The 24,868-nt window shown below is 30.8% G+C and overlaps 2 protein-coding genes across 2 annotated transcripts in view; both read left to right on the top strand.

Annotated features, from left to right (window-relative positions):
• Window positions 1–4,339: 4,339 nt before the first annotated feature.
• LOC111717957 (protein retinal degeneration B) lies at window positions 4,340–13,129 on the top strand. The gene is made up of 9 exons (XM_023493424.1): window positions 4,340–4,436; window positions 5,594–5,675; window positions 6,019–6,076; window positions 7,215–7,277; window positions 7,413–7,459; window positions 10,323–10,374; window positions 11,193–11,238; window positions 11,686–11,740; window positions 13,082–13,129. The coding sequence occupies exons 1-9, from the start codon at window positions 4,375–4,377 to the stop codon at window positions 13,127–13,129; spliced, it is 513 nt and encodes a 170-aa protein (XP_023349192.1). The 5' UTR covers window positions 4,340–4,374.
• A 3,889-nt stretch (window positions 13,130–17,018) lies between these two features.
• LOC111717956 (protein retinal degeneration B) overlaps window positions 17,019–24,868 on the top strand; it is an 11,687-nt gene continuing 3,837 nt past the window's right edge. The window contains exons 1-12 of the mRNA XM_023493423.1: window positions 17,019–17,075; window positions 17,634–17,692; window positions 18,371–18,442; window positions 19,385–19,441; window positions 19,473–19,608; window positions 19,752–19,845; window positions 20,770–20,981; window positions 21,775–21,852; window positions 22,358–22,477; window positions 23,376–23,442; window positions 24,202–24,260; window positions 24,429–24,454. Coding sequence (XP_023349191.1) covers window positions 19,508–19,608; window positions 19,752–19,845; window positions 20,770–20,981; window positions 21,775–21,852; window positions 22,358–22,477; window positions 23,376–23,442; window positions 24,202–24,260; window positions 24,429–24,454 — 757 coding nt within the window. The 5' untranslated portion in view covers window positions 17,019–17,075; window positions 17,634–17,692; window positions 18,371–18,442; window positions 19,385–19,441; window positions 19,473–19,507. The remainder of the gene's footprint in view (window positions 17,076–17,633; window positions 17,693–18,370; window positions 18,443–19,384; window positions 19,442–19,472; window positions 19,609–19,751; window positions 19,846–20,769; window positions 20,982–21,774; window positions 21,853–22,357; window positions 22,478–23,375; window positions 23,443–24,201; window positions 24,261–24,428; window positions 24,455–24,868) is intronic.

Genomic DNA, 24,868 nt, shown 5'->3' with positions numbered 1-24,868 from the left:
AATAAAAACAATAATAATAATAATAATAGTAATAATGAGGTATAATCGGACATTCAAGCAAACAGACAAACAGAGATTAATATGCTTAATATATATTATACATACATATATGATAATACTGATAGTAATGCTAACAATTAACGTAATAATGATGAAAATATAATAAAAAAGATCTAAAAAATATATTTCTCCATGATAGAAAGATGTTTCAATGGTTTCCTATCAATCTTGATAGAAACTATAGGGTAAAAGGTTTATAACTGCTTTCCATTACTTTGTAGCAAAATAATAAAAAAGAATATTTTGTGATAAATCAAATAGTTTTTATCCAATTTAGGTGATTTTTAGCGATAAACCTTCTTTAGCTTAAAATAAGAAAATGTCCCCCCAGCAGTTGAACCACGTAGACTTAGCTGAACCAATTGAACCGGCAAATAAGTAGTATGCCTATTAATAAATTTTGGTCTCTGATCCCATTATATCATCTTTTTATCTATCTATCAATTGAACCCACCATGGTCAACAAAGAAACTGAGTTTTTGTTACAAACTCAAATTTTCTTATCCCTATATCGTTGCAAACCTAAACCTAAACCTTAGATATTTTAGACTCAGTTTTTTTATCTTTAACATGAATTCATAATTTGAAATATCAACCGTCTACAACATTGGGTTGCAAAGATATATGGATTGCAAAATCAGAGTTTGAAGAAATAAAAACTCAGTTCCTTTTCCCGATCAAATCAAATCAGAATTTTAGGGAGGTCCTACTATCCAGGATTCAAATTCTAGAATAAAACAAGTTCTTTTATCTTGTAAATGTTTGACTGTTTTTATGTTGCAAACTAGGCAACCTTTTACAAGGTTGCCTAGTTTGCCTGTTTGTTGGATTAGACCTCTTTGTTTTTCTGAAATTATGAAGATTACGAAAAAATGCATAAGAATGAGTAAATATGCGTAAATATGCATAAGAATGCGTAAATGTGCGTAAATATGCATAAGAATGCGTAAATATGCGTAAATATGCATAAAGCTCAAAAAAGTGCTATATTAATTATTTCTAGTTTTCCTGTCCTTTTGTGGAGAAGTTTAATCTTGAAATCGAGACCTACTACACTCCAGACGGGGGCAGCCTGGAGAACGTTTTCAACCTTTCGGTTAGTTCAGAATTTACTCACTAGGTGTCTCGTTCATCATTGTATCCAATCTAAACTAAAACCCACTACTCATTCGGTCAGGGTACTTAGCTTAGTTTAGGATGTATTTGTATCTGTATTCATATCTATATCGGTATATGTATCTGTATTTGTATTTGTATCTGTATTTCCATCTGTATCTGTGTCCGTATCTGTATATTTATTTGCATTTATATCTGTATATCTGTATTCATATTCATATCTATGTCCGTATATGTATATGTATTATGTGTATCTGTATTTATATCTGTATCTTCATTTATGTCTGTGTCCGTTTCTGTATCTTTATCTGTATCTTTATCTATATCTGTATCTGTATCTGTATCTGTATCTGTATCTGTATCTGTATCTGTATCTGTATCTGTATCTGTATCTGTATCTGTATCTGTATCTGTATCTGTATCTGTATCTGTATCTGTATCTGTATCTGTATCTGTATCTGTATCTGTATCTGTATCTGTATCTGTATCTGTATCTGTATCTGTATCTGTATCTGTATCTGTATCTGTATCTGTATCTGTATCTGTATCTGTATCTGTATCTGTATCTGTATCTGTATCTGTATCTGTATCTGTATCTGTATCTGTATCTGTATCTGTATCTGTATCTGTATCTGTATCTGTATCTGTATCTGTATCTGTATCTGTATCTGTATCTGTATCTGTATCTGTATCTGTATCTGTATCTGTATCTGTATCTGTATCTGTATCTGTATCTGTATCTGTATCTGTATCTGTATCTGTATCTGTATCTGTATCTGTATCTGTATCTGTATCTGTATCTGTATCTGTATCTGTATCTGTATCTGTATCTGTATCTGTATCTGTATCTGTATCTGTATCTGTATCTGTATCTGTATCTGTATCTGTATCTGTATCTGTATCTGTATCTGTATCTGTATCTGTATCTGTATCTGTATCTGTATCTGTATCTGTATCTGTATCTGTATCTGTATCTGTATCTGTATCTGTATCTGTATCTGTATCTGTATCTGTATCTGTATCTNTGTGAATTATCAAAATTATCAAAAATTAATGCTTTTAACCTCCTCAAATACTAAACGAACACTGATGCACCTATTCTTGTTTACAAATTCCGCCCAGAGAGAACTGGTTTCAATATGTACGCAGAGTATACGCGACAGCAATTAACTTTCCTTGCATTACAACCTTGCCATCACCCAAACATATATTTATATATTTTATCCATTGGTATATTTTTTTATTCTGTACTCTTTACTCAGACAAGATCTGACTTTATAATCTACAATTTTCGTACGTTTGTCTCAACTTTGAGCCACACAGCATAGTGTTTACTTCCGGATGGATGATTCTGACAGTTTTATCTAAAGTCTTTAAGTAAATTAGATCGACCGTTATAGTTTTATGATTATGATAATAATGTTCATAATATCAATGGGCTATAATGGGTTAACAAAGTAGAATCCAAATAATAACTATTTAAACATAATTCGGCCGGAATCAGGACAATATCACTGTCCTGAGGCGTTATGACTGGATCATGTGGCTAGAAAAATCCTTATAGCGGAATATTCATCGCAGACAATAGGAAAAAATGAGTGTCCGGGTCGCCCTCTGTGCCAAAATCTGTGGATAAAATAAGAATGGCGAAAAAAATCTTGTATATTTTGTTCTAATTTATTCTATTTATAGAGCAGCGAACTCAGAAATCGAGTAGTTGATCACATTGATGTTGTAAAAGACCAGGTAATGATTATTATTATTTTTATTATTATTATTATTATTATTATTATTATTATTATTATTATTATTATCATTGCTTATCGTTACTTGACCAATTATTAGTTAATTCCCATTGAGAACTAAATCTTACATCTTGTTAAAGTTTGATGTTTAACCAGAATCACTTAGTTGGAAATAAGAATTTATTTCAAACCTATAAAAATCAGTTTTAGCAATGATAAATACTAATTATAAAATATTTTCTCATGTTATTAATTGGGACTAGTATCTTACTATAGTCTAGGTGATCAGAGCCCTTGATTGATTTAAAAGCTTCTGCTCGAGTCGTAATTTCTTAAACCCAGCTTCAAGACCCAATCTTAGACTCAACTCTGACGACAGCTTGTGTCACGTGATTGACAGCTACAAGATCTTAGGCTCGAAAATAAAACCGACCTTGGTTGGTTTTAAGGCTCGATATTAAGTCTTGCTTTCATAAAAACCCGGAATGCGCCAATTTCTTCCAGGATAATCCGCCAAATAGAATATCAAACCGGATTTTGGAAACTCTAAGGAAAATAAGATTTAGTTGTTACTTCTGAAATAAAAATCCCGGTTGTTTTAGTGAAAATTGCTAAAGATTGCAGAATTATTAACGGATTGTATCTTTTAAGTATTTACAAGTTAAACACTTTACTATTCAACATGAACGGTATGTTTATATCTGGCTGAGACAGAGCTTTGCCGGAATACATTCTCTGATTTATATCTGACCCTATACAAAGGTGAAGGGTAGGAAGACGACATAACGCTTGGATACATTTCAGTCTCCCCATGGTCTGATTTAGAGAGAGCTTTCTAAAACATATATGAATTCTCTCACAACCATGAAAAACAGATTTGGTAATTTATATATTTATAAATGTGTCTACTGAATTCCTCCTCTTTTTTACAAAATCATCCCATAATTGTGAAAATGATGGCTTCTTCGGGCTAAAAATAGGAAAAATAATTTTTTTCTTTGCTTCTCATTTAAAACCCATAAAGATATATGCTGGTCAAAATGTTGAACTTAATAATCATGACTTCAAGATCATTTACAAACATTTTGAAAGTGCTAGCACTAAAGCTTACCATGGGAGAAGCTGAAATGTGCTTTATGCAAATATTTCTCTATGTGCATAAAACTATATAACCTACAAACTAAGCCAATTTTTTCTTTTGCATTTATTTTTCTTGGATGTACACGTTAGATTCAGTTATTAATGGATATTAACTAATATTTGGTCAAGTAAAAATGTTGAAATAACAGATTTTTTGTACAATTTGATAAATTTCAAAAACCTAAAATTTGAGTAGTGATTGTGACACATTGAACCTAGCACGCATGATTTCAAACTTCTTTTTATGTTTTTTTTAGAATCTTTTTTATCTTTTCACCGCTTTTTGATCCTTTTCCAAATCTAGGGAAAAGAGATGCCTACGCCTAATGGGAAAGCCATTATGTGCGCGTACAAGCTCTGTAAAGTGGAATTCAGGTACTCTATCAATCTATCTTTTTTATCTATCCATCTTTCTATCTATTTATATATCTTTCTATCTAACCATCTATCTTTCTATCTAATCATCTTTTTTGCCAATACCGTATATCCATCTATTAATTTATCCATCTATTTACGGATCCACTCTCTGAGAAAGCTAACGCTAAAACAAGTGCCTTATACTTCTAATAGTCTAGGGCTTCAAAAAAAGTAAAAGGGATTGATTTAGTCAAAATAAAAGGTAAAGATGTTGCTAATTGATGCAACATATCAAAGGTGTCTGAATCTATTGGATGCCATAAATGCCATTCTGCTTATATCTAGCAGCTAGCTGCTTCAAGCTGTTTATATCTAGCAGCTTGCTGCTTCTAGCTGCTTATATCTAGAGCTTGGCACATTCGACTTTTTTCATGAACGACCCATTTCGTTCGTTTTCATTTACAATTGTTCAAAAAAATTTGATTTCTTCGTTCTCAAATTTATTGTTCATTTTCCATCAATTTCGTTCGTTTCCTCACTTAAAAATTGTTAGTCCAGTAAAACCGTTTGTTCAAAAAATCGTTTGGTCAGTTAAAAAACGATCGTTTTGCCAAAAGTTTGTTCTAAAAAAATGTTCTTTAAGTAAGAAAACTATCATTTTACAAAAGTTTGGTAAAAAAATGGTTTATTTTTATTTTTCTGAACGATGCGTTCATTTTGTTCATCCATCGTTCCCTTTTTTCCGAAAATTTCGTTCGTTCTCAAAATTGTGTTCGTCAAAAAAAACAATGCCCATCTCTGCTTATATCTGGTTATATCTGGCTATATCTGCTTATATCTGGTTATATCTGCTTATATCTTCTTATATCTGGTCATATCTGGTTATATCTGGTTATATCTGTTTATATCTGCTTATATCTGCTTATATCTACTTATATCTGGTTATATCTGGTTATATCTTCTTAGTGCTTATATCTGCTTATATCTGCTTATATCTGATCTGGTTATATCTGGTTATATCTGGTTATATCTGGTTATATCTGTTTATATCTGCTTATATCTGGTTATATCTACTTATATCTGGTTAAACTGGTTATATCTTCTTAGTGCTTATATCTGCTTATATCTGCTTATATCTGCTTATAAATGGTTTAAAATGGTTATGTCTTTTTAAGATACTGGGGTATGCAAAGTAAACTGGAAAGATTTATTCATGACATGGCGCTTAGAAATACAATGCTCAGAGCACACAGACAGGTATTTATTAACCCTTTTCATTCATTTATTCATTCTTTTTCATTCATTTATATATCCTTTTTCATTCATTTATTCATTCATTAATTTATTCATTTATTCATTTTTTCATTTATTCATTTATTCATTTATTCATTTATTTATTCATTTATTGGTGCTGTACAATGTACATAGACTCATTTTACAATTATTTAGCGTTTTATAGTGTTATTTTTTCACTAGTTCATTAATTTTTTTCGATAATTAATTCATTTATTCGTGCATTTATTCATTTATTAATACATTTATTAATTCATATATTCATCCTGTCCTTTTATTTATCTGGCTATATGAAATTATATTACAGGCCTGGGTATGGCAGGATGAATGGTTTGGACTAACAATGGATGACATCAGAAATATTGGTAAGATGAAATAATATTAAAACCAAAAATCGAAACTGTTCTTTCAATGTTTGAACCAACGAGAGCTTTGATCTCAATGGCTTAGCCAATGGAAATGTTTTTAAATGGAAATGCCAATGTAAGCTTTGTGTTCAATGGTTTAGCAAATCAAATCTTTATTGTGAATGTTAAACCCAATGAAAGACGTGTAATCAATGTTAAAACCATGAGAACTAATATTTAATGGTCGAACCTTGCAAATGTTACGGTGAATAGTTAATGTAATGTTAAGCGACCCTTTAAACAAGAATATTTCAGCATTTGTACAGCAAAGGTTTAGGGGGTAATGATTGTGCAAACGAAGGGTTACACCAAATTATGTTGACAGTCCCAGCATTTATGCGTGCTTGATAAGTGTCCTAACTAAATCTTGATAAGTGTCCTAACTAAATCTTGATAAGTGTCCTAACTAAATCTTGATAAGTGTCCTAACTAAATCTTGTTTTTTGTGCCATGAATCATGTATATCTTGGTAATTAGTCCTGATCCCTCATCTAATTAGCCACAAGAATATATTGTATATTGTATATGTAACATTGTACATTCCCCAGTAGAGATGGACAAGTTCCGGGGTATTTTTAATTCTTTTGTTCATCTCGATCATTCATGACCCATTTTAATTTTTTTTCAGCCGTTCAAAAAATTAAATTTATTTGTTTTCAGAATTATCAATCATTTAAATTGCTTAAATAATTCGGTCAATGAAAACGTTCGTTCCGTAAATATAACGATAGTTTTATTAATTCTTGAAACTATCCAATTTATTCCTTGATTTTTCGTTCACCAAAAAAATATTTTCTTTTGAAAAAAATTGTCCACAAAAAACAATGCCTATATCTTTTCCCCAGTTGTACAAGGTGAAGAAATGCAGGGGAATATACATTCCTACATTCAGCGGAGCAGGGAGAAATACGTTTGTTTTTGTTCAATGAGAGATGGGGGGAAATATGTTTGAATTCCTTTGATTATATTTATTTTCTCATTCAGTTTAAATTCTTATATATCATATTTGATTTGTAATGCTGACACACCCTCTGTCAAAAAGCAAATGACACGAGAAAAGGGAAATACAGCGCCATTTTGAACTTTTCTTGTTTAGAGCGCGAAACCGCTGAGATGTTGGCCAGAACAATGCACGGGGAGGAACTAAGCGAAGACGAAGGTAATCAATTGATAAATCAATCAATCAATCAATTTGGATTCATTGTAAACAATTATTTATTTAAAGAACAATTTAAACAATGGAAAAGATACTTTAGCATGTTTTGTTCCATTAAAAATTTAAAAAAATTTTAAGATGATGTTGTGGAAGCCATACCAGACCCAGCTGGCGGAAATCACAAGGAAAATTAAACATTTTGAAAAACTATTTAAATTATTGAGGATCACAGACATATGTTATCTATATATATATATAGCTGTAATCTCTGTTTGTCTGTCTGTCTGTTTATTTTTCCGATCATAACTCAGGAACCCCTGGACCGATTTGCCTCAAATTTTGATTGGGGAACTCGGGAGACCCACGGGAATGTTCTTAGCTTGAAATTAGGCTTACAGTAGTATATGGGAGATATAAGCTGCTCTCTTTATTTCTGTTGAGGGGGCCGTTCCTCTATATTCTAGAAATGAAGGTGTCCTCCCCCCCTTCACTGCTTTAGTCAGAAAAAAAGCTTATTTCTTTTTGCATTTAGTATTCTACATAATATTCTCACATCCATCTTCAGCAATCAGGGATTCTTTGTTTGTATACAAAAATATGTTATGCTCACACTCTACAGGGCTAGGAATACATACTTTGAAAAACATTTTCCCTATCCCAATATTTTTTACCTAAATCATCATACTTATCTATAAATATTATTATTTATTTGTAAATATTATTATTTATCTTTGTTCTCGCAAACAGCATGTTACGAGTTAAGGAAGATGTATGCACGTTAATTCTGTTAAAACAAGATTGTGAGCACGTTACCTCTTTTAAAACAAGATTGTCAGCACGTTACTTCGTTTCAAGCAAGATTGTGAGCACTTTACTTCTTTTAAACAAGATTTTAAGAATAGTACTTCTGGTAAATCAAGATTGTAAGCACGTAATCTTTGTTAAGGAAGATAGTGACCACGAAACGTTTGTTAAGCAAGATACGGAGCACGTTACTTCTGATACAACAAGATTGTGAGCACGTTACTTCTGTTAAAACAGGATTTTGAGCACGTTACTTCTGTTAAAACAGGATTGTGACCATGTGACCTCTATTAAAACAAGATTGTGAGAACATTACTTCTGTTAAAATAAGATTGTGAGCACGTTACTTCTGTTAAAACAAGATTGTGAGCACGTTACTTCTGTTAAAACAAGCTTGTGAGCACGTTACTTCTGTTAAAACAAGGTTGTGAGCACGTTACTTCTGTTATAAACAAGATTGTGAGCACGTTACTTCTGGCATAGACAAAATTTTGAGCACGTTACTTCTTTTATAAACAAGATTGTGAGCACGATACTTCTGTAATAAAGAAGATTATGATGACGTTACTTCTGTTATAACCAAGATTGCGAGCACGTTACTTCTGTTATAAACAAGATTAGGAGCACGATACTTCTGTTATAAAGAAGATTGTGACCATGTTACTTCTGTTATAACCAAGATTGTGAGCAAGTTTCTTCTGTTATAAACAAGATTGTGAGCACGATACTTATGTTATACACAAGATTCTGAGCACGTTACTTCTGTTAAAGCAGGATTGTGACCACATGACCTCTGCTAAAACAAGAATGTGAGCACGTTACTTCTGTTAAAACAAGATTGTAAGCACGTCAATCTCATCTAAAATCTACTATTTTTTGGCAAATCACACAGCAAGCACCGAAAGGGTGCCGTTTATATTAGTTTGTGATGTTATTGTTACTGTATATCATGTTATTGATATACAGTAATTGTGATATTATTGTTACTGTATATCATGTTATTGATATACAGTAATTGTGAAATTATTGTTACTGTATATCATGTTATTGCTATACAGTAATTGTGATATTATTGTTACCGTATATCATGTTATTGATATACAGTAATTGTGATATTAATGTTACCGTATATCATGTTATTGATATACAGTAATTGTGATATTAATGTTACTGTATATCAGGTTGTTTATATACAGTAATTGTGATATTATTGTTACCGTATATCATGTTATTGATAAACAGTAATTGTGATATTATTGTTACTGTATATAATGTTATTGATATACAGTAATTGTGATATTAGTGTTACTGTATATCATGTTATTGCTATACAGTAATTGTGATATTATTGTTACTGTATATCATGTTATTGATATACAGTAATTGTGATATTATTGTTACCGTATATCAGGTTATTGCTTAATATATATTCAATTATATAATTGCTTACTATGCAACTATATAATTGCTTACTATACATATAAACATTTATATAATTGCTTACCATGCAATTAAGCAGATTGATACCCCTTGGTTAATCCTATATTATCCTAGCAGCATTAATGTTAGTCAAACTCAGGATATATAATATACAATATCATATTGTTGAATTATTCTCACTAGAAAGGCAATGTATTAGGCGTAACCACATTTTTGCCTGCTCTTCTGTAGATATACAATGAGAACTAGAAACCTGAGGAATATGAAGACGACATTACAGCAATACTTAAATGTATTTGATGTTGTTATAAAGTTAATAGTTTTACTGACTTAGTAAATCACTATTTATTTAAATGGGCACAATTGCTGTGTCTCGTATGGCTGTTTAAGACATTTCTTGAGTTTAAAAGTCGTCTTCTTGATCCAGGATTGCTGGTTCTTTCTGTTCTGCACAGTAATTAGTAAATAAATTTTTGCCCAGAGATCAGAGCGGTACTTCAAATCTTCTGGAGTTGTTAGTGAAGCGAGCAGGCTTTTATCTTTTCACATCAAGACAACAAAGGAAAACATTTCTGCAAACTTTTGGCTACGCTATGCTGATGTCGAGCATCAAAAGTCCAGAATAATTTATCCGACATTTTCGTCTTTTAAATTATAAGTTAGTTTAAATGTCTAGAAGTCTAGAAGTTAATCATTATTGTTAGAGTACCATCGGAGACCCACTCCCGATTTTCATCAGAGACATACTCCCCGTTTTCATTAGAGATCCTTTAATTCATATTTCATGTTCAATTTACCCAACAGGGTTCTGTGAGCGCCAGCTTTACCAGTATTGAAAAACCCACTATACCTACAGGTAATATAGATTAAAGGGACTGTAAGCGGTATTTAAACTGACCTTTTAATTGAAGAGTGGCTTGTGTGATTGACACCGGTGTCCTTCAATTATTTTTCTGTAAATTAAAGATGGAGATATTTTTTTAAAAATTCAATGACTTTTAGACCCTTTTACTGAATATACAATGATTGATATACAATATATTTCTTGATTGCTCTTTAAAGTAATTTTCAATTATGGCCCTTTTACAGCATATTTATTGATTGCTCTTTTTTAAATATATTTCTTGATTGCTCTTTAAAGTAATTTTCAATTATGGTCCTTTTACAGCATATGTATTGATTGCTTTTTTAAAAATATATTTCTTGATTGCTCTTTAAAGTGATTTTCAATTATGGCCCTTTTACAGCATATTTATTGAATGCTTTTTAAAAAATATATTTCTTGATTGCTCTTTAAAGTGATTTTTAATTATGGCCCTTTTATACCGGATATTTATTGATTGCCCTTTTAGATATTATTAATTATTAATTTACAGTATTTTATTTATGGCCAGCATTAAGAATATGATTGTCTATCATCTTTTTTAAATATTTATCAGGAATATATATTGAGAACCCTTTAGAAAAAAATGCTTGGATGTCTTACAAAAGAAATTTATAAATATCGCTTAGAAAAGCTAAAACAAACTTTCGTGTTTATGATAGGCCTGGATGGCTCTTTGATAAAATGTGAATATATTATTCTCTTATTTAACTTGTATGTATGGCCCTTCAAAAGAATATGCATTAATGGCTGGACCCTATTTGTTTATTCACAAATATATTCTTATCTAGAAAATGAGCTGGAGAGTCCTAATGTTTTTTCAGACGAAGATCCCAGGTTAGTATACAGGGGGGAGGCTTTTGGGACTAATATATACAATAATATCAATAAAATGAATTATAATCATAATAACATAAACAACATGATTTACAAAAGTATAGGTACACAATGTTATTGTTTGTTCGGTAAAAAAGTTTCTTAACATTAACATAAATAAAAGTTACTGCAGTTGTTTTTCTACTAGTTACATAATTGAACTTAAGTCAGATCTCGGAATCAAACATTGATCTCCATCTTAAGCAGGCTTACAGATAATTTAATCCATCTTAAAGTGACTGTAAAGGAAAAATGAAAGGGGGTATAGGCCGAAACCTAAGTATTTTAGGAGTTGATCGAGACCCATAAGAGTTCTATCTGATGTTCCTATCTCGAGAAATTGATATAAAACTGTGTCAAATTTATACGAAAATTTATATTTATAAATTTTTTTTATAAAAATCGTAGGTTTAAACAGATCATACAGACGGCGACACGTGACAATGATACTTCACTGTCATTGGTGAGAGGTCTGGTCACGTGATACGGACGTATAAATAATATTATCAATTATATCTAATAAAAATGAAAAATTATTGAACTCAAATAGTAATAAGAGCAAACCTAAGTGTTTTAGGCTCCTCTGGGATATCGTTGTTTTCAGATTAGTTGCGTATTTGTTGAATATGATCTGTTTAAACCAACGATTTTTATACAAAATTTTATGTATAAAAATATCGTCTAAATTTGACGCAGTTTAATATCAATTTATCGAGACAAGAACATCAGATAAAACTCTTATGGGGGTCGATTAACTCCTAAAATGCTTAGGTTTCAGCCTATACCCCCTTTAATCTTTCCTTTACAGCCCCTTTAATTATGATGAATCATACCATATCACAAGAATTTCCCTAGAGGGGGCTGGTTCATTTAGTGTACTGTCCTGTTTGCCTAGTATAATCTTGTTGATGTTGTTCTATGAACTCCTTGTAACCACAAACACTTAGTTGAAAATATGTATATATTTCAAACCTACAAAATACAGTTTTATTAATAATAAGGAAAACATTGTCTTATGTTATTAATAGGAATTATTAACTTGCTAGTAGGGTGTGTCTGGGGTAAATAATATTATCAATTATATCTAATAAAAATGAAAAATTATTGAACTCAAATAGTAATAAGAGCAAACCTAAGTGTTTTAGGCTCCTCTGGGATCTCGTTGTTTTCAGATTAGTTGCGTATTTGCTGAATATGATCTATTTAAACCAACGATTTTTATACAAAATTTTATATTTAAAAATATCGTCTAAATTTGACGCAGTTTAATATCAATTTATTAAAATTAAAATTATCGTCTAAATTTGACGCAGTTTAATATCAATTTATTAGACATAAACATCAGATAAAACTCGTATGGGGGTCGATTAACTCCTAAAATTCTTAAATTTCCGCCTATACCCCCTTTAATCTTTCCTTTACAGTCTCTTTAAATATCCTCTGATGATCGATCATACCATGCCACAAGAATTTCCCTAGAGGGGGCTGGTTCATTTAGTGTACTGTCCTGTTTGCCTAGTATAATCTTGTTGACACAAATCACGGTCGGCTTGATGTTGTTCTATGAACTCCTTGTAAACACAAACACCTAGTTGGAAATATGTATATATTTCAAACCTACAAAATACAGTTTTTTTTAATAATAAGGAAAACATTGTCTTATGTTCTTAATAGGAATTAGTAACTTGCTAGTAGGGTGTGTCTGGGGTGATCAAGGAGTGGTTTGTTATCTCAGAGGAAGATGATCGGTTCAATTTAAAATATTTAGTTGTTACTTCTGAAATAAAACCCCTGGTTGTTTTAGTGGAAATCTCTACAGATTGCAGAATTATTCACGGATTGTATCTTTTAAGTATTTCACAAGTCAAACGTTTAGTGTTCAAAATGGTCAATATAGTTAACACTGTGTGTAACAGAGTTAGGCTGGTGTACACTCTTTGTGGATCAGTAACATTTTGTATAGTACATTTTCGTATAGTAACATTTTGTCTAGGTAACATTTCGTATAGTACACTTTGTATAGGTAAAATTTCGTATAGGTTAAATTTCGTCAAGATAACATTTGGTATAGATAACATTTGGTATAGGTAACATTTCGTATAGGTAACACTTAGGGTAATTTTTCGTATAAATGTAAAAATAAAGATGAAAAATGAAACACCGAATATCAGCTATTTTGGTATTTATATTTAATGTTACATCTTCATTTTTTTTACAGTTTAATAAATTATCCGATTTTTGAAGTTCATAAGCCACCTGCTGCAGATATTCTTTGTCAGGCAGAACGCCAAACTGTTCAGCATGTAACTTAAGACGTTGATGATTGGCCATAGTTCTCTCCTTCCTTCCTGTATTTTGATGCAGATCCTGTCCATGCATTCGACAACAGGATTCTTCTAGACTCTGACTCTGTCTTGATAAAGGCATCTATTACTCCAGTACTATTAAAGGTATATTAATGATAGCTGTTATCGATTATTGCATCCTTTCCACGAGTAGACTTAGTAAGTCTTATCAGAGACATGGTTGAGGTTTTTTGTAATTTTGCGGATTTTCTTTAAATGGTTCGCAGTTTTCTTAGTGAAATATTCATGGTTTTCTTACAAAAATATCTCGACGTTCTTTAATTTTTACATTTATACGACAAATTACTATGGATGTTACCTATACGAAATGTTACCTCTACCAAATGTTATCTATACAAAATGTTACGTATACGAAATGTTACCTATACAAAATGTTACATATACCAAATGTTACTATACGAAAATGTCCTAGACAAAATGTTACTATACGAAAATGTACTATACGAAACGTTACTGATCCCTCTTTGTTTTATACCTGGCCCGATACAAAGGAGAAGAGTAGGAAGACGACATTATGTTTGGATACAGTGAGGTACAGGTGTTTTGTTTAACAAATCTGTATGCGTACTGTACAGCTCGGTCTAGCTGATTAGATGTCAGCCCAGTTCTTCAAACGAACCAGATTTAACAATGATGCAGGGATAACTTTATTGAGGGATCACGCATTTAAAGTGCCCACATTTGATATCGTGGTCAAACTTTTAAGATTAACAAAACTCCACACTGAAGTTTTCGACCTTTTTAATTACAACATTAATAACAGAAAATAAATCAAATATAATAGTTGTTAAAAAATCGGTGAAAAATTAAACAGTTTAAAAAAAGAAAATAGAGAAATACTTTTTATAAAAAAAAGGTAAAATAAATGTATAAATAGAAATTAGAGTTATAAAACCCGTAGGTTTGAACTAAACCCTATTTTTATCTTTTAGAATTAAAACTCTGAATCTGAATCTGAAAGTTTTTAAAAAATTTAAAGTTAAAATCAAAGATTAGGAAGATTTAACAAAGGAATTGAGTCTTCGCCACAAACTAATATTTTCTATTCTCTTTATCTTTGCAGCCTGATGGGGAAACCTTTAATATTTTACACTATAAGATTATTTGATATAAAAGAGTTCATAGTGTGAAATATCCAAGGTCTACGACATTGGGTTGCAAAAATATTGAAATTAAAAAATCTGAGTTTTTGGTGGAGACTCAATTCCTTTATATGAAATTAAAAAGCAGTGAGTAAATGAATAAATTTCTTCAATTTCTAAAAAATATTGTTGATATTAATCTTGGGACAGTATTTTATAAATCTAAGCATCTAAGCTGTATTAATCTAGGCTTTTCTTACAAACTTACAAACCCTCCACATCTTTTTTAACCTGTAAATAATATACAATTATTTAATAGAAAACTTCTTAAACATTTTAAAAAAATCTTCTGCTGCTTTTTTTATTCAATAAATGAAAAAATTAACTATTTAAAAGACTTAGAAATGTGTAAAAATGATAAATAAATGATTAAATGTATGAGTGAATAAATAAACAGATGAATGATTGAATAAANCAGACAGACAGACAGACAGACAGACAGACAAACACCCAGACAGACAGACAGACACCCAGATAGACAGACAGACAGGCAGACAGACAGACAGACAGATGAATAAATCTGATATTTATAGATACTCTCTGGATGCTAACCAATCAAATCCAATTGAATCTATTATGAGAGGTAGGTGATCTACCATTTATACAGTGGTCTCCAAAATAATATGGAATATATAACGATCACTTTAAAAACCAATAATGGTGTTAACATGGAATGATGCTCAGAAAGTTAGAATGTTTTACAAACTATTACACTGAATTATGTATACACTGTACATGAGCTAATAACCGTAAAAAATCAGATCAAAATTAATGTCGTCTTCCAATTCCTATTTATTCTGTTGACCCCTGTATAAAGAATCCTCTATCTAATACATTTTTCTTTTTCTCCTCTTTATTCAACAATCAAATCATCCATTCCATTAACTCTTCAGCCCCCTCCTACTCCTACTATATGTATTTTTAACTTCTTGTACCTTCCACATTTTGTCAGTCCAGAACCACTTTTTTTAAACCTTTTTCAAGAATTTTTTGAATAGAGGTAAAATTTAAATTTTTTTATTCTTCAAAACGTTATCCAGAAAATTATACGCGATGGAGTAACGTAAGAAAAATGTTTTGGCTATACATACTTTATTTGTCTGTCTGTTTGTTTCCAATAAACGTCAAAACAGCTAGAAGGTTTATGGACCATCAAAGTTGAACAATTTGGCCACAAAAAAACGTGTTAAAAAATATTATTTTGTAAAACCGTCAATATTTAAGAATGATTAAAAATGTCACTTTCAGTCTTCAGAGCATCAGTTAAAAACTGAAATTGTAAATAGAAAAGGGGCATGAAGCGCCCTAAATGCCTAGTTCGGATATATTCGTGTTGCTGTATATTCTACTTCTACTAAGACAATCTTTGTATCATGGACAAGGTTGTAAAGTAAGGTTACTTTCTCTTGAACCGCTCCTACGTACGGAAAAAGTCGTCTTATAAGCAAAGATAGATATAATCCGTAAATAGATTAATAAGTACAATAAGTGGCAACAGAGAAATGAACCAACTATACACGACGTCAAATATAACAAGGAATACGAAATTTTTTTGAATTTGGTTGACATGTTTTCCAAGATTAAGTAAAAAGTGTAAAAACAGAAAAAAAGAACACAAAATTGCACTTATTTTACTATAAGATAAGCACTTTATTCTAAAATTATAACTATTATTAATTTTTTTGTCGAACAGAAAAACTATACGTTGACACTTGTGACGTAAGAATACAGCTGTACTGAGAGTGTACAAATTCTTTGTTGCACTAAAATCTATTTGCGCATATGACGTCACTGATTAGTGGTTATAGAGGCGAGAGTGACATCATATGAGGATTTTTAATTTGAAGGTACTGACCATTTACAAGAGTCCGATTTACACAGTGTCCTTTAAACATTAAAAATGCTGAAGATATTTTGAATTCTGGCTATTTCAAGCATTGTCTCTTCAGTTTAAATTCAAAACTCACTTTTATAGAGCAATTGGAATTGAAAACAAACAATTTAAGGTTATTTCTCATTCAATACAGGTGTCTCCGTAAGGGTACCGTTGTAAATCACACATGCCACTCTATCAATGGAAGGTCACTTGAAGTGAGGTCTATAGTCAATCTTATATTAATTAGTTCAGAAATTCTGTTTTTGATTCCTTGAATACATTAATTAATAAATTAATTAGAAATGTTAATTAAAAATTAATTAGTTCTGTGTTAATTATAAATTAATTATGTATAGATGGTGAAACTTGTGAAAGCATTCCACTACAACCTGCTTATGTACACTCTGAACTCAGGTAGATACGTACATATATTTAACTAGATATACATATATTTTGGTAGATATGTTAACAAGTTAGGTATGTACAAGTTTCGCCTGCTGGTTTTGACATAAAATTGACCAAATTCCCTTTAAAAATTTCCCGGGGGTTGGGGAGTTCAATTATCCCCCCCTCCCCCCCCACTGAAAATATCATTAGTTCCCCCTTTCTGGTCTAGATATTTGGCCCTATATATACATTATTATATTTGGTTTTTTTTTGCCTTTATTTTCCTTTTAGATGAAAAGTCAATACATTAATTCGTTTTCTTCATTTTAATTTTTAATTTTTGTTTTGTTTCAAGATGAAAAGTCGTAATTATATGCTAAATTCTTATCGGAATAAGTTCATGAATTTCCGATAAATTATGAGGAACTTTGTTTGTTTGTTTGCTGAAAATTAAATCCATCACGATTATTCCACATATTGGAGAGTGCTACGAAAAGTAGCTCTATACATATATATGATATTGTTTGATTTTTTCGTTGTTTAATAAAAATGATAAGAAGAGAAGAAGAACATTATTATATTTAGAAGAGCAGTGTCCTACAACACTGAGCAACCCAGGCCAAGTCGGCGTCATCCAACTATAGGGAATCATCACTTTTCTCTAAGTCCGCCGCATTGAATCAGCTGATTTCTCACAATGCCGCCATTTTAAAACAACTAATCTTTTAAAATTGTTAATTTCTCATCGTTTCAATTCGCTAATTTCTCAGATGCCTTTTATTTTAATCAGCTGACTTCTCAATCTGTAAACCGCCATTTTGAAACAGCTGACTTCTCAATCTGTAAACCGCCATTTTGAAACAGCTGACTTCTCAGTCTGTAAACCGCCATTTTGAAACAGCTGACTTCTCAGCCTGTAAACCGCCATGTTGAAACAGCTGACCTATTCAATACGCACTTAATTTAACTTAAATAAGTTGATTAATTTTTGTTTAAGTAATGTTTTGGTTTCTCTGAAATTCCTTTTCAAACTCTGTTAATCCTTATATATCCAAGATTAGATGAAATAGGAATAGTATTATCAAGATGAATTCAAAATAAATCTGAACTTTCAACAAAATGAAAATTAAATCTGAAGTTTCAACAAAATGAAAATGAAATCTGAACTTTAAAAAAAAAATGAAATCCTAACTTTCAACAAAATGAAAATGAAATCTGAACTTTTAAAGAAAAGAAAATGAAATCCTAACTTTTAACAAAATGAAAATGAAATCTTAACTTTAAACAAAATGAAAATGAAATCTGAAATGATGATTCTCCAGAACTTGGATTGTTGGAACGAATTCGCGACGCCTCTGTTGAACCAAGCTGCAATACAACTATACTCATTTTAGGTAATTTTTTTATTATCAATAAAAAAACTAAAGTTTTAATTCCGAAAACTTCTAGATCCATAATTCCAAATAACTATAATCCCAAAGAACCATAATCCTAAAGAATCATAATCCTTAAGAACCATTATCCCAAAGCAATAATAATCCGTAAGACCTATAATAATCAAGAACCATAAACCCCAAGTACCATAATCCCCAAGAAGCATTATCTCAAAGAATTACTATCCCGAAAAATCATTATCCCAAGAACCATAATTCGAAAGAACCATAATTTCCAAGAACCATTATCCCTAAGAACTATATTCCCAAAGAACCATACTTCACAAGAACAATCATCCCAAAGAATTATAATCCACAAGTACCATAATCCCAAATAACCATAATCCTCAAGTACCGTAATCCCAACGAACCATAGATTCCAATAGAAATCTATCCCAAGAAACATTATCCCTAAGAACCATAATCCCAAAGAATCCTAATCCCCAAGAATCCAAAGAAACATAATCCTGAAAACCATAATCCCAAAGAACCATAATTCCTAAGAACCATAATCCCAATGAGTCATAATCCCAAAAATCATAATTTCCAAGAACCAACATTCCAATGAATCATAAATTCTAAGAACAATAAATCCCAAAGAATCATAATCCCAAAGAACCATGAATCCTAAGAGTAATAAATTCAAGAACCATAATTCTAAAGAACCATAATTTCCAACAACCATCCTCCCAAAGAATCATAATCCCAAAGAACCATAATCCCAAAGAATCATAATCCCAAAGAACCCTCCCTAAAAAAGGCAAATCACTCAACTACAAAAATTCTGTAGTTCTGCCGAGTTTCTAAATTCCAATTTGAGGCAAATCGTTCGAGAGGTTCAGATATATTAACATTAAGCAAATATAAAAGAGATTACTACTTATGAGTATTAATGTAATTTAGTTGTACACGGTGGCAGTGTACTAGATGCGTCCACTGATGTTGCAGTACGTAAATCAGGTCAGTTTTATAGGGAGGTAGGTTATTTCAGATGTTACAACTCTCCGAGGAGCGTTTGAATCTATCATGAGACAACATTACCCCGGAATGGTCGGCCATATTGTTATTAAATGTGTTCCGTGTCCAAACATCTGTTCCGAGGCACTGGCGATTCTAAATCATCTTAGGAATCCGCAATTTTGACATTCAAAAATGATCAATCAATATTAAGCTTTTATTGGAAACTTTGTTTTACAGACAAACCCAAATACCAATTACCAATTCAAATTGAAGTTAGTATTTTTTTTATAAAAAGGTGCGTAATTTGTAGTCCATACAGTTTCAATGCAAGTTCTGGTTATGAAAATGATAGAGTTCCTATTGGAGCAATTACCCTATTTGCCACAGCTTCACCCAGATACCAGGTATATTCTCATTTTTAGGCGCCATATGCTTTATAAATGAGCGCCATTTTGTATTTTAGTTGTTATTTCATTTCATACGACAGGTTATATATTTTTTTTTCGCGCCTTTTGTTTATTTTGCGCCATTTTTCTGACAATTTTTCTTGATCAAACTTTCGAATGAACAGGAAAAATAATTTAAATGTGTTAATCTTATTTTCTCCTTAGAAAGAGTTTAACTCCAACTTTTAAATGATTTTTTATCTCTTGTTTGAGTGATGCTTCTAAATTCTTAAAGTTCCCGTTAGATAGAGTTAAACTAATTCAACGGTCAACCTACACAAATCTCATTCAATAGTTCTTAGCTTTGCCTTTTATTAACTTGCTTCTGAACTAATTCATGCGTAAAAGGCAGAAAAAAAAACAACAAAGTTTGTTTATTCTTGAAATATAATGTTTACGATAAAATAAATCCCACCAGCTCTGTATCTAAGACCACATACTGTGCTATATATTATCCAAGAGGGAGGACCGGGGAAATAGAATATATACACTAAACAGAGTGATTTAAATAAAAACGTTAAATTTTATATTTTGCCCAATATTAACGAACTAGGCTTTTAAATGTTGTTTTTCTTTTTGTAAAACACAACTTTTCGTAGATTTTTATGTTGAATTGTTTAGTTGCATGTTTATAAATATTTTTTTTAAGTCAAAATTTTTCAAATTTTGCAGTCAATAAACCTTTTCTGGGGTCACGTGAGTTGTCACAAAAAAAAATTATATATATTTAAAATATAAAAGTGCGGATGAACACTGGGCGAACAAAATAAGTTTTAAGTTCGTCAATTACTTTGCGGTTTTATTTATTAAAAACTTAACATGTGACAAATGTTTTTCAGCTTTTTTGAATGTTTTTTTAATAAATATTCTTATTTATTTTAGGATTTCGTAAATCAGACAATTGTCTCTGCCAACAGGGTTTATCAGGATTTTCTTGGTTCTGAGGAAGGAGCCGGGTTCACAGGACCGGTTTGTATGATTGGAGACTCCATGGGCGCCATCTTGGCGTATGATTCGCTTTGCCGCAACATCCGTCGGCCGGGCAGCGAGACTAGTTTATATGAAGAACGGGAGTCCGTGTCAAGTCCTCCAAGGAATATTGGAATTTTAATCATTAGTTTCAGCCTCTGTGACCTCGCTGTCTCATTTTCCACCTTGCCTGCCTGCTATCTATTATCTTCCTAACATCATACAGGGGTATCCACATTTTTTACATTCATGGTTCCCTGCAGGCTAAAACTAGTTTTTTTCTTAATCATTTCGTCAACCATTTAAATATTAAATTTAAACCAGAAAGAAAGCCAAAAATCAAACATTAAATCGTCATTTTCTAAGAGTTTTGGGTCGTCATTACATTTCCTTTTTTGTGGGTAGCCCTGAATTTTCTGTCATCATTATCCTTGCCATCCTATCTTTCTATCATACTATCATATAATTTTCTATAATTTTATCTTCCTTTCCTCTTACCAACCTATCTTTCTATCCTACTTTCATATAATTTTTATTTCTTTTATTTTTCTCCTAGTCTTTTATTTTTCCTCTAGTCTTTCATTTTTCCTCTAGTCTTTTATTTTTCCTCTAGTCTTTTATTTTTCCTACTATTTCTTTTCTCTTGTTCTCATTTCTTCCAATCTTCTTAAATTTTCTTATTCCTCTTTCGTTTCCAAGTCTCTATTCTTGGTATAAAGACCAAGTTAATAAGATTCCAGTATCGCTATAATTATACTATAAACACAACAAAGACACTATTCATTGATTAAAATGATTAGAACTAAAACTATTTATATTCCTAAAGTCTCCTTTCTTCAATTCTTCTTCCTGTCTTCTTCCATTTTTTTCTTTCTTTCTTCTTCCTCTCTCTTAAATTTGATTAAAATGCTTTAATAGTCCGCGATTACAAGCGCCTCCAGATTATATGCGTGCACACTCCGATATTCCCTCTTCTACGTACCACAATCATAACAGGTTTTTTTTTGTACAGTTTACCACGGAACTTCAGAGATATCGAAAGAATTTATAAAATGTCGTCTTGATAGTTTTGTTCCGGCATGAGGTTATCTATTTTTTTTTTAAATTAATAAATAGTCATAAAATATGTGGAAACAGTTTTAAAAATAATTATTAAATTAAAGAAAACTAAATATTTGCGGCATTCCATTATTAGTAGGTAAGAAAACGACATTCTATAAATTCTTTCGATGTTTCCGAAGTTCTGGGTAGTAATTAATCGAGTGTAAAAAATTAACCTTGTTTGTTAATGTTTTACCGTTTTTGGATTAAATTTATTATTCTCTTATTTTTGTCTTTCTCAATATTAAATTTGACAAAAAGGATATTTTTTTTTTCGAAGAGTTTTGATTTAAAAAAATTAGAAATCTACATTTGACTTTCAACTTTAAGAAAAATAGTAGACAATGTGGTTTCTCAATTTCTGAACAATCATTTTAAATTTTAGCATATTTTTTTCTAGGCTCTCTACCAGTTCCCATAGTCCTAGAATCAGTGAATCAACAAACGATGTTTCATTACATTTCGAGGTTGCGGATTTTTTCATTTTTGGTTCACCCATCGGAACACTACTCGCCTACAGGAAACTAGGATACTTCAAACTATTTTAAATATTAAAAAACTTAAAGGGACTAATTTCCAAAATGTTAAGTAACCCTTCTTTTAGAGACTTGCATTCACAACGGTACCAGTTAAACCTTTATCCGAGTAACATTGATAAAGATACCGTCGTTTTTCTCTCTGGATAAGTTTTTAATTCGGACAATTATTTGTCTCTGCTGCATTAATACACAAGTTCCTTGTAGGACCACCAATGAAAATAATCAATTTTGAGATAGAAAAACAAGGAAATATTCGTTATTTTTGCTTAGGCAAAGGTTTCAGGGGTTTTGTTTAAATGCCTCTCTATAATGAAGGATCTCTTTAAAACTTGAAATTACATCTACAGTCTCTTTAAACTTGAAATTACATCTACAGTCTCTTTAAAACTTGAAATTACATTTACAGTCTCTTTAAACTTGAAATTACATTTACAGTCTCTTTAAAACTTGAAATTACATCTGCAGTCTCTTTGAAACTTGAAATGTATTTTAATGTAAGAAAGGTTTATCGACTTTGCCTTTTCAATAAAAATGCATTATTCTCTTTCTTGATTAAATTCTTTACAAAATGGTAAATAAAAAACATTAATCTTTTAAGATCATTTTTTTCCGAAAACTAAAAAATGGAGAAAGTTTAATTAAAAATTGTCAACACAATTATTCAATTCAAGTTCCATATAGATGTACAATTTTCTTATAAAAACCGGCAAAATATAAAAGGAAACCATTTTCCAGTATAAAATGTTACTTATTGGCCCAGGAACGAATGAGAAATTGATTACACCCAAGATTATGAAATTGAGAGTAAAAATATGGGAAAAAATTCTATTATACTTAATCAAAAGTTTTTTTCTAATTTTAAAAAATATCCTGGTTCAGAAAAGTTCAACAAACTCGGGATAATCCAGGTTCTCAATACATCATACCCCGTCCTAACTGTACACAGGTATTATTATTATTATTATTATTATTATTATTATTATTATTATTATTATTATTATTATTATTATTATTATTATTATTATTATTATTATTATTATTATTATTATTATTATNGTATATTTAGGTAATATATCTGAATAAATGTACAAGTATAATGTTCAAGAACTAAAGACTAGAGAAGTTTAGGATCAACCCGTCATCATGTGTTGATCCTTCATAATGGATCTGTCTCAATTTAAGTAGAAATTAAAGGCTAGAGCAATTTAGGATCAACCAAATATAATGTGTTGATCCTTCATAATTGATCAGTATCTATTGAAGAGTTGATTTTGTCGTGCTAAGTACAACAATAATAAGGTAAACTGAGGAAAACTAGGAGACATCAGACAATTCATACTTCCAAGATACGTTTTAAGATTTTACTTTTTACACTTGTTTCTTGTTGTTGTTATACATGATTAAGCTTTTTAGTTCAATTAAAACAATGATAATTTCAAATATTGAGCCATCAGAGCAGAGAAGTCCAGAAGTTTTTTTGAGCAATTAATTGTTGCAGCTATAAAACTCATGATTTTCACAAAATTTTCGCATTTTCGCGAAATTTCGCTATGTTTTTGCTTCATTTAATTTCTCGAAATTTCGCGAGAAAAGTTTGCAAAATGCGACCGAAAATTTTTGCGAAACTTTGTTTAGAAACAGGCTGAGAAAAATTGTTCACAAACGTTTTTACTTTTTTGAAAAATTTAAGATTATTTGAGTTTAGACTTCTTTAAGGCATTTGACTTTAAGTAAGAACAGACTTGCTTGTTTACACCAAGATAGGTGAGAGAGGGTTTGTTTACATTTTTATTAAGTTTAAAAATACTGAAGTTATCTATCTATCTATGTATGTAAGTAGATCTCAGTTCAGAGTGTTTCTATACCATTTAAAAGATTTCATCCTATTTAAAAATAAAACATAAGATTTTTAATAAAAAAACTATGTTTCAGGTATCAGAAGTATCCAATGGGAGATGGTCAATCACTCAGGAAAAATATATATTAATCTGAATATGTTGAGGTTGAAGTTTAAAAAAAATAAGAAAAACAACGCGCGCTGGTGGAAAATTTAACGATCTTTAAAACTGACAAATACGATTAAAATTAACTGTCTGTATTACAAACATTTTGCGAAATTCCCTGTTTTTGGCGGATTATCGAAAATCCCGAACTCTTATCAAGAAAACTTGCTTTACTGAAGATTTTCCATTCCATATTTTGTTAGACCAAATCGATTTTGCAAGTCAAATATTAATACAGTGATTATCAAAAAACTGTAGAATAGAAAGACGACGTTAAATCAATACTGAATGCATTTTATGTAGTTACAAAGCAAATGGCTTTACTAGTAAGTTTTTTATTACTTATTAAGTGAAATGGGTCTGTTTACA

This window comes from Eurytemora carolleeae, unplaced genomic scaffold, assembly GCF_000591075.1.
Source record: "Eurytemora carolleeae unplaced genomic scaffold, Eaff_2.0 scaffold2053, whole genome shotgun sequence".
NCBI classification, from domain to species: Eukaryota; Metazoa; Arthropoda; class Copepoda; order Calanoida; family Temoridae; genus Eurytemora; species Eurytemora carolleeae.
Note: the sequence above shows the minus strand (reverse complement) of the source record. Positions and strands in the feature narration are given on the sequence as shown.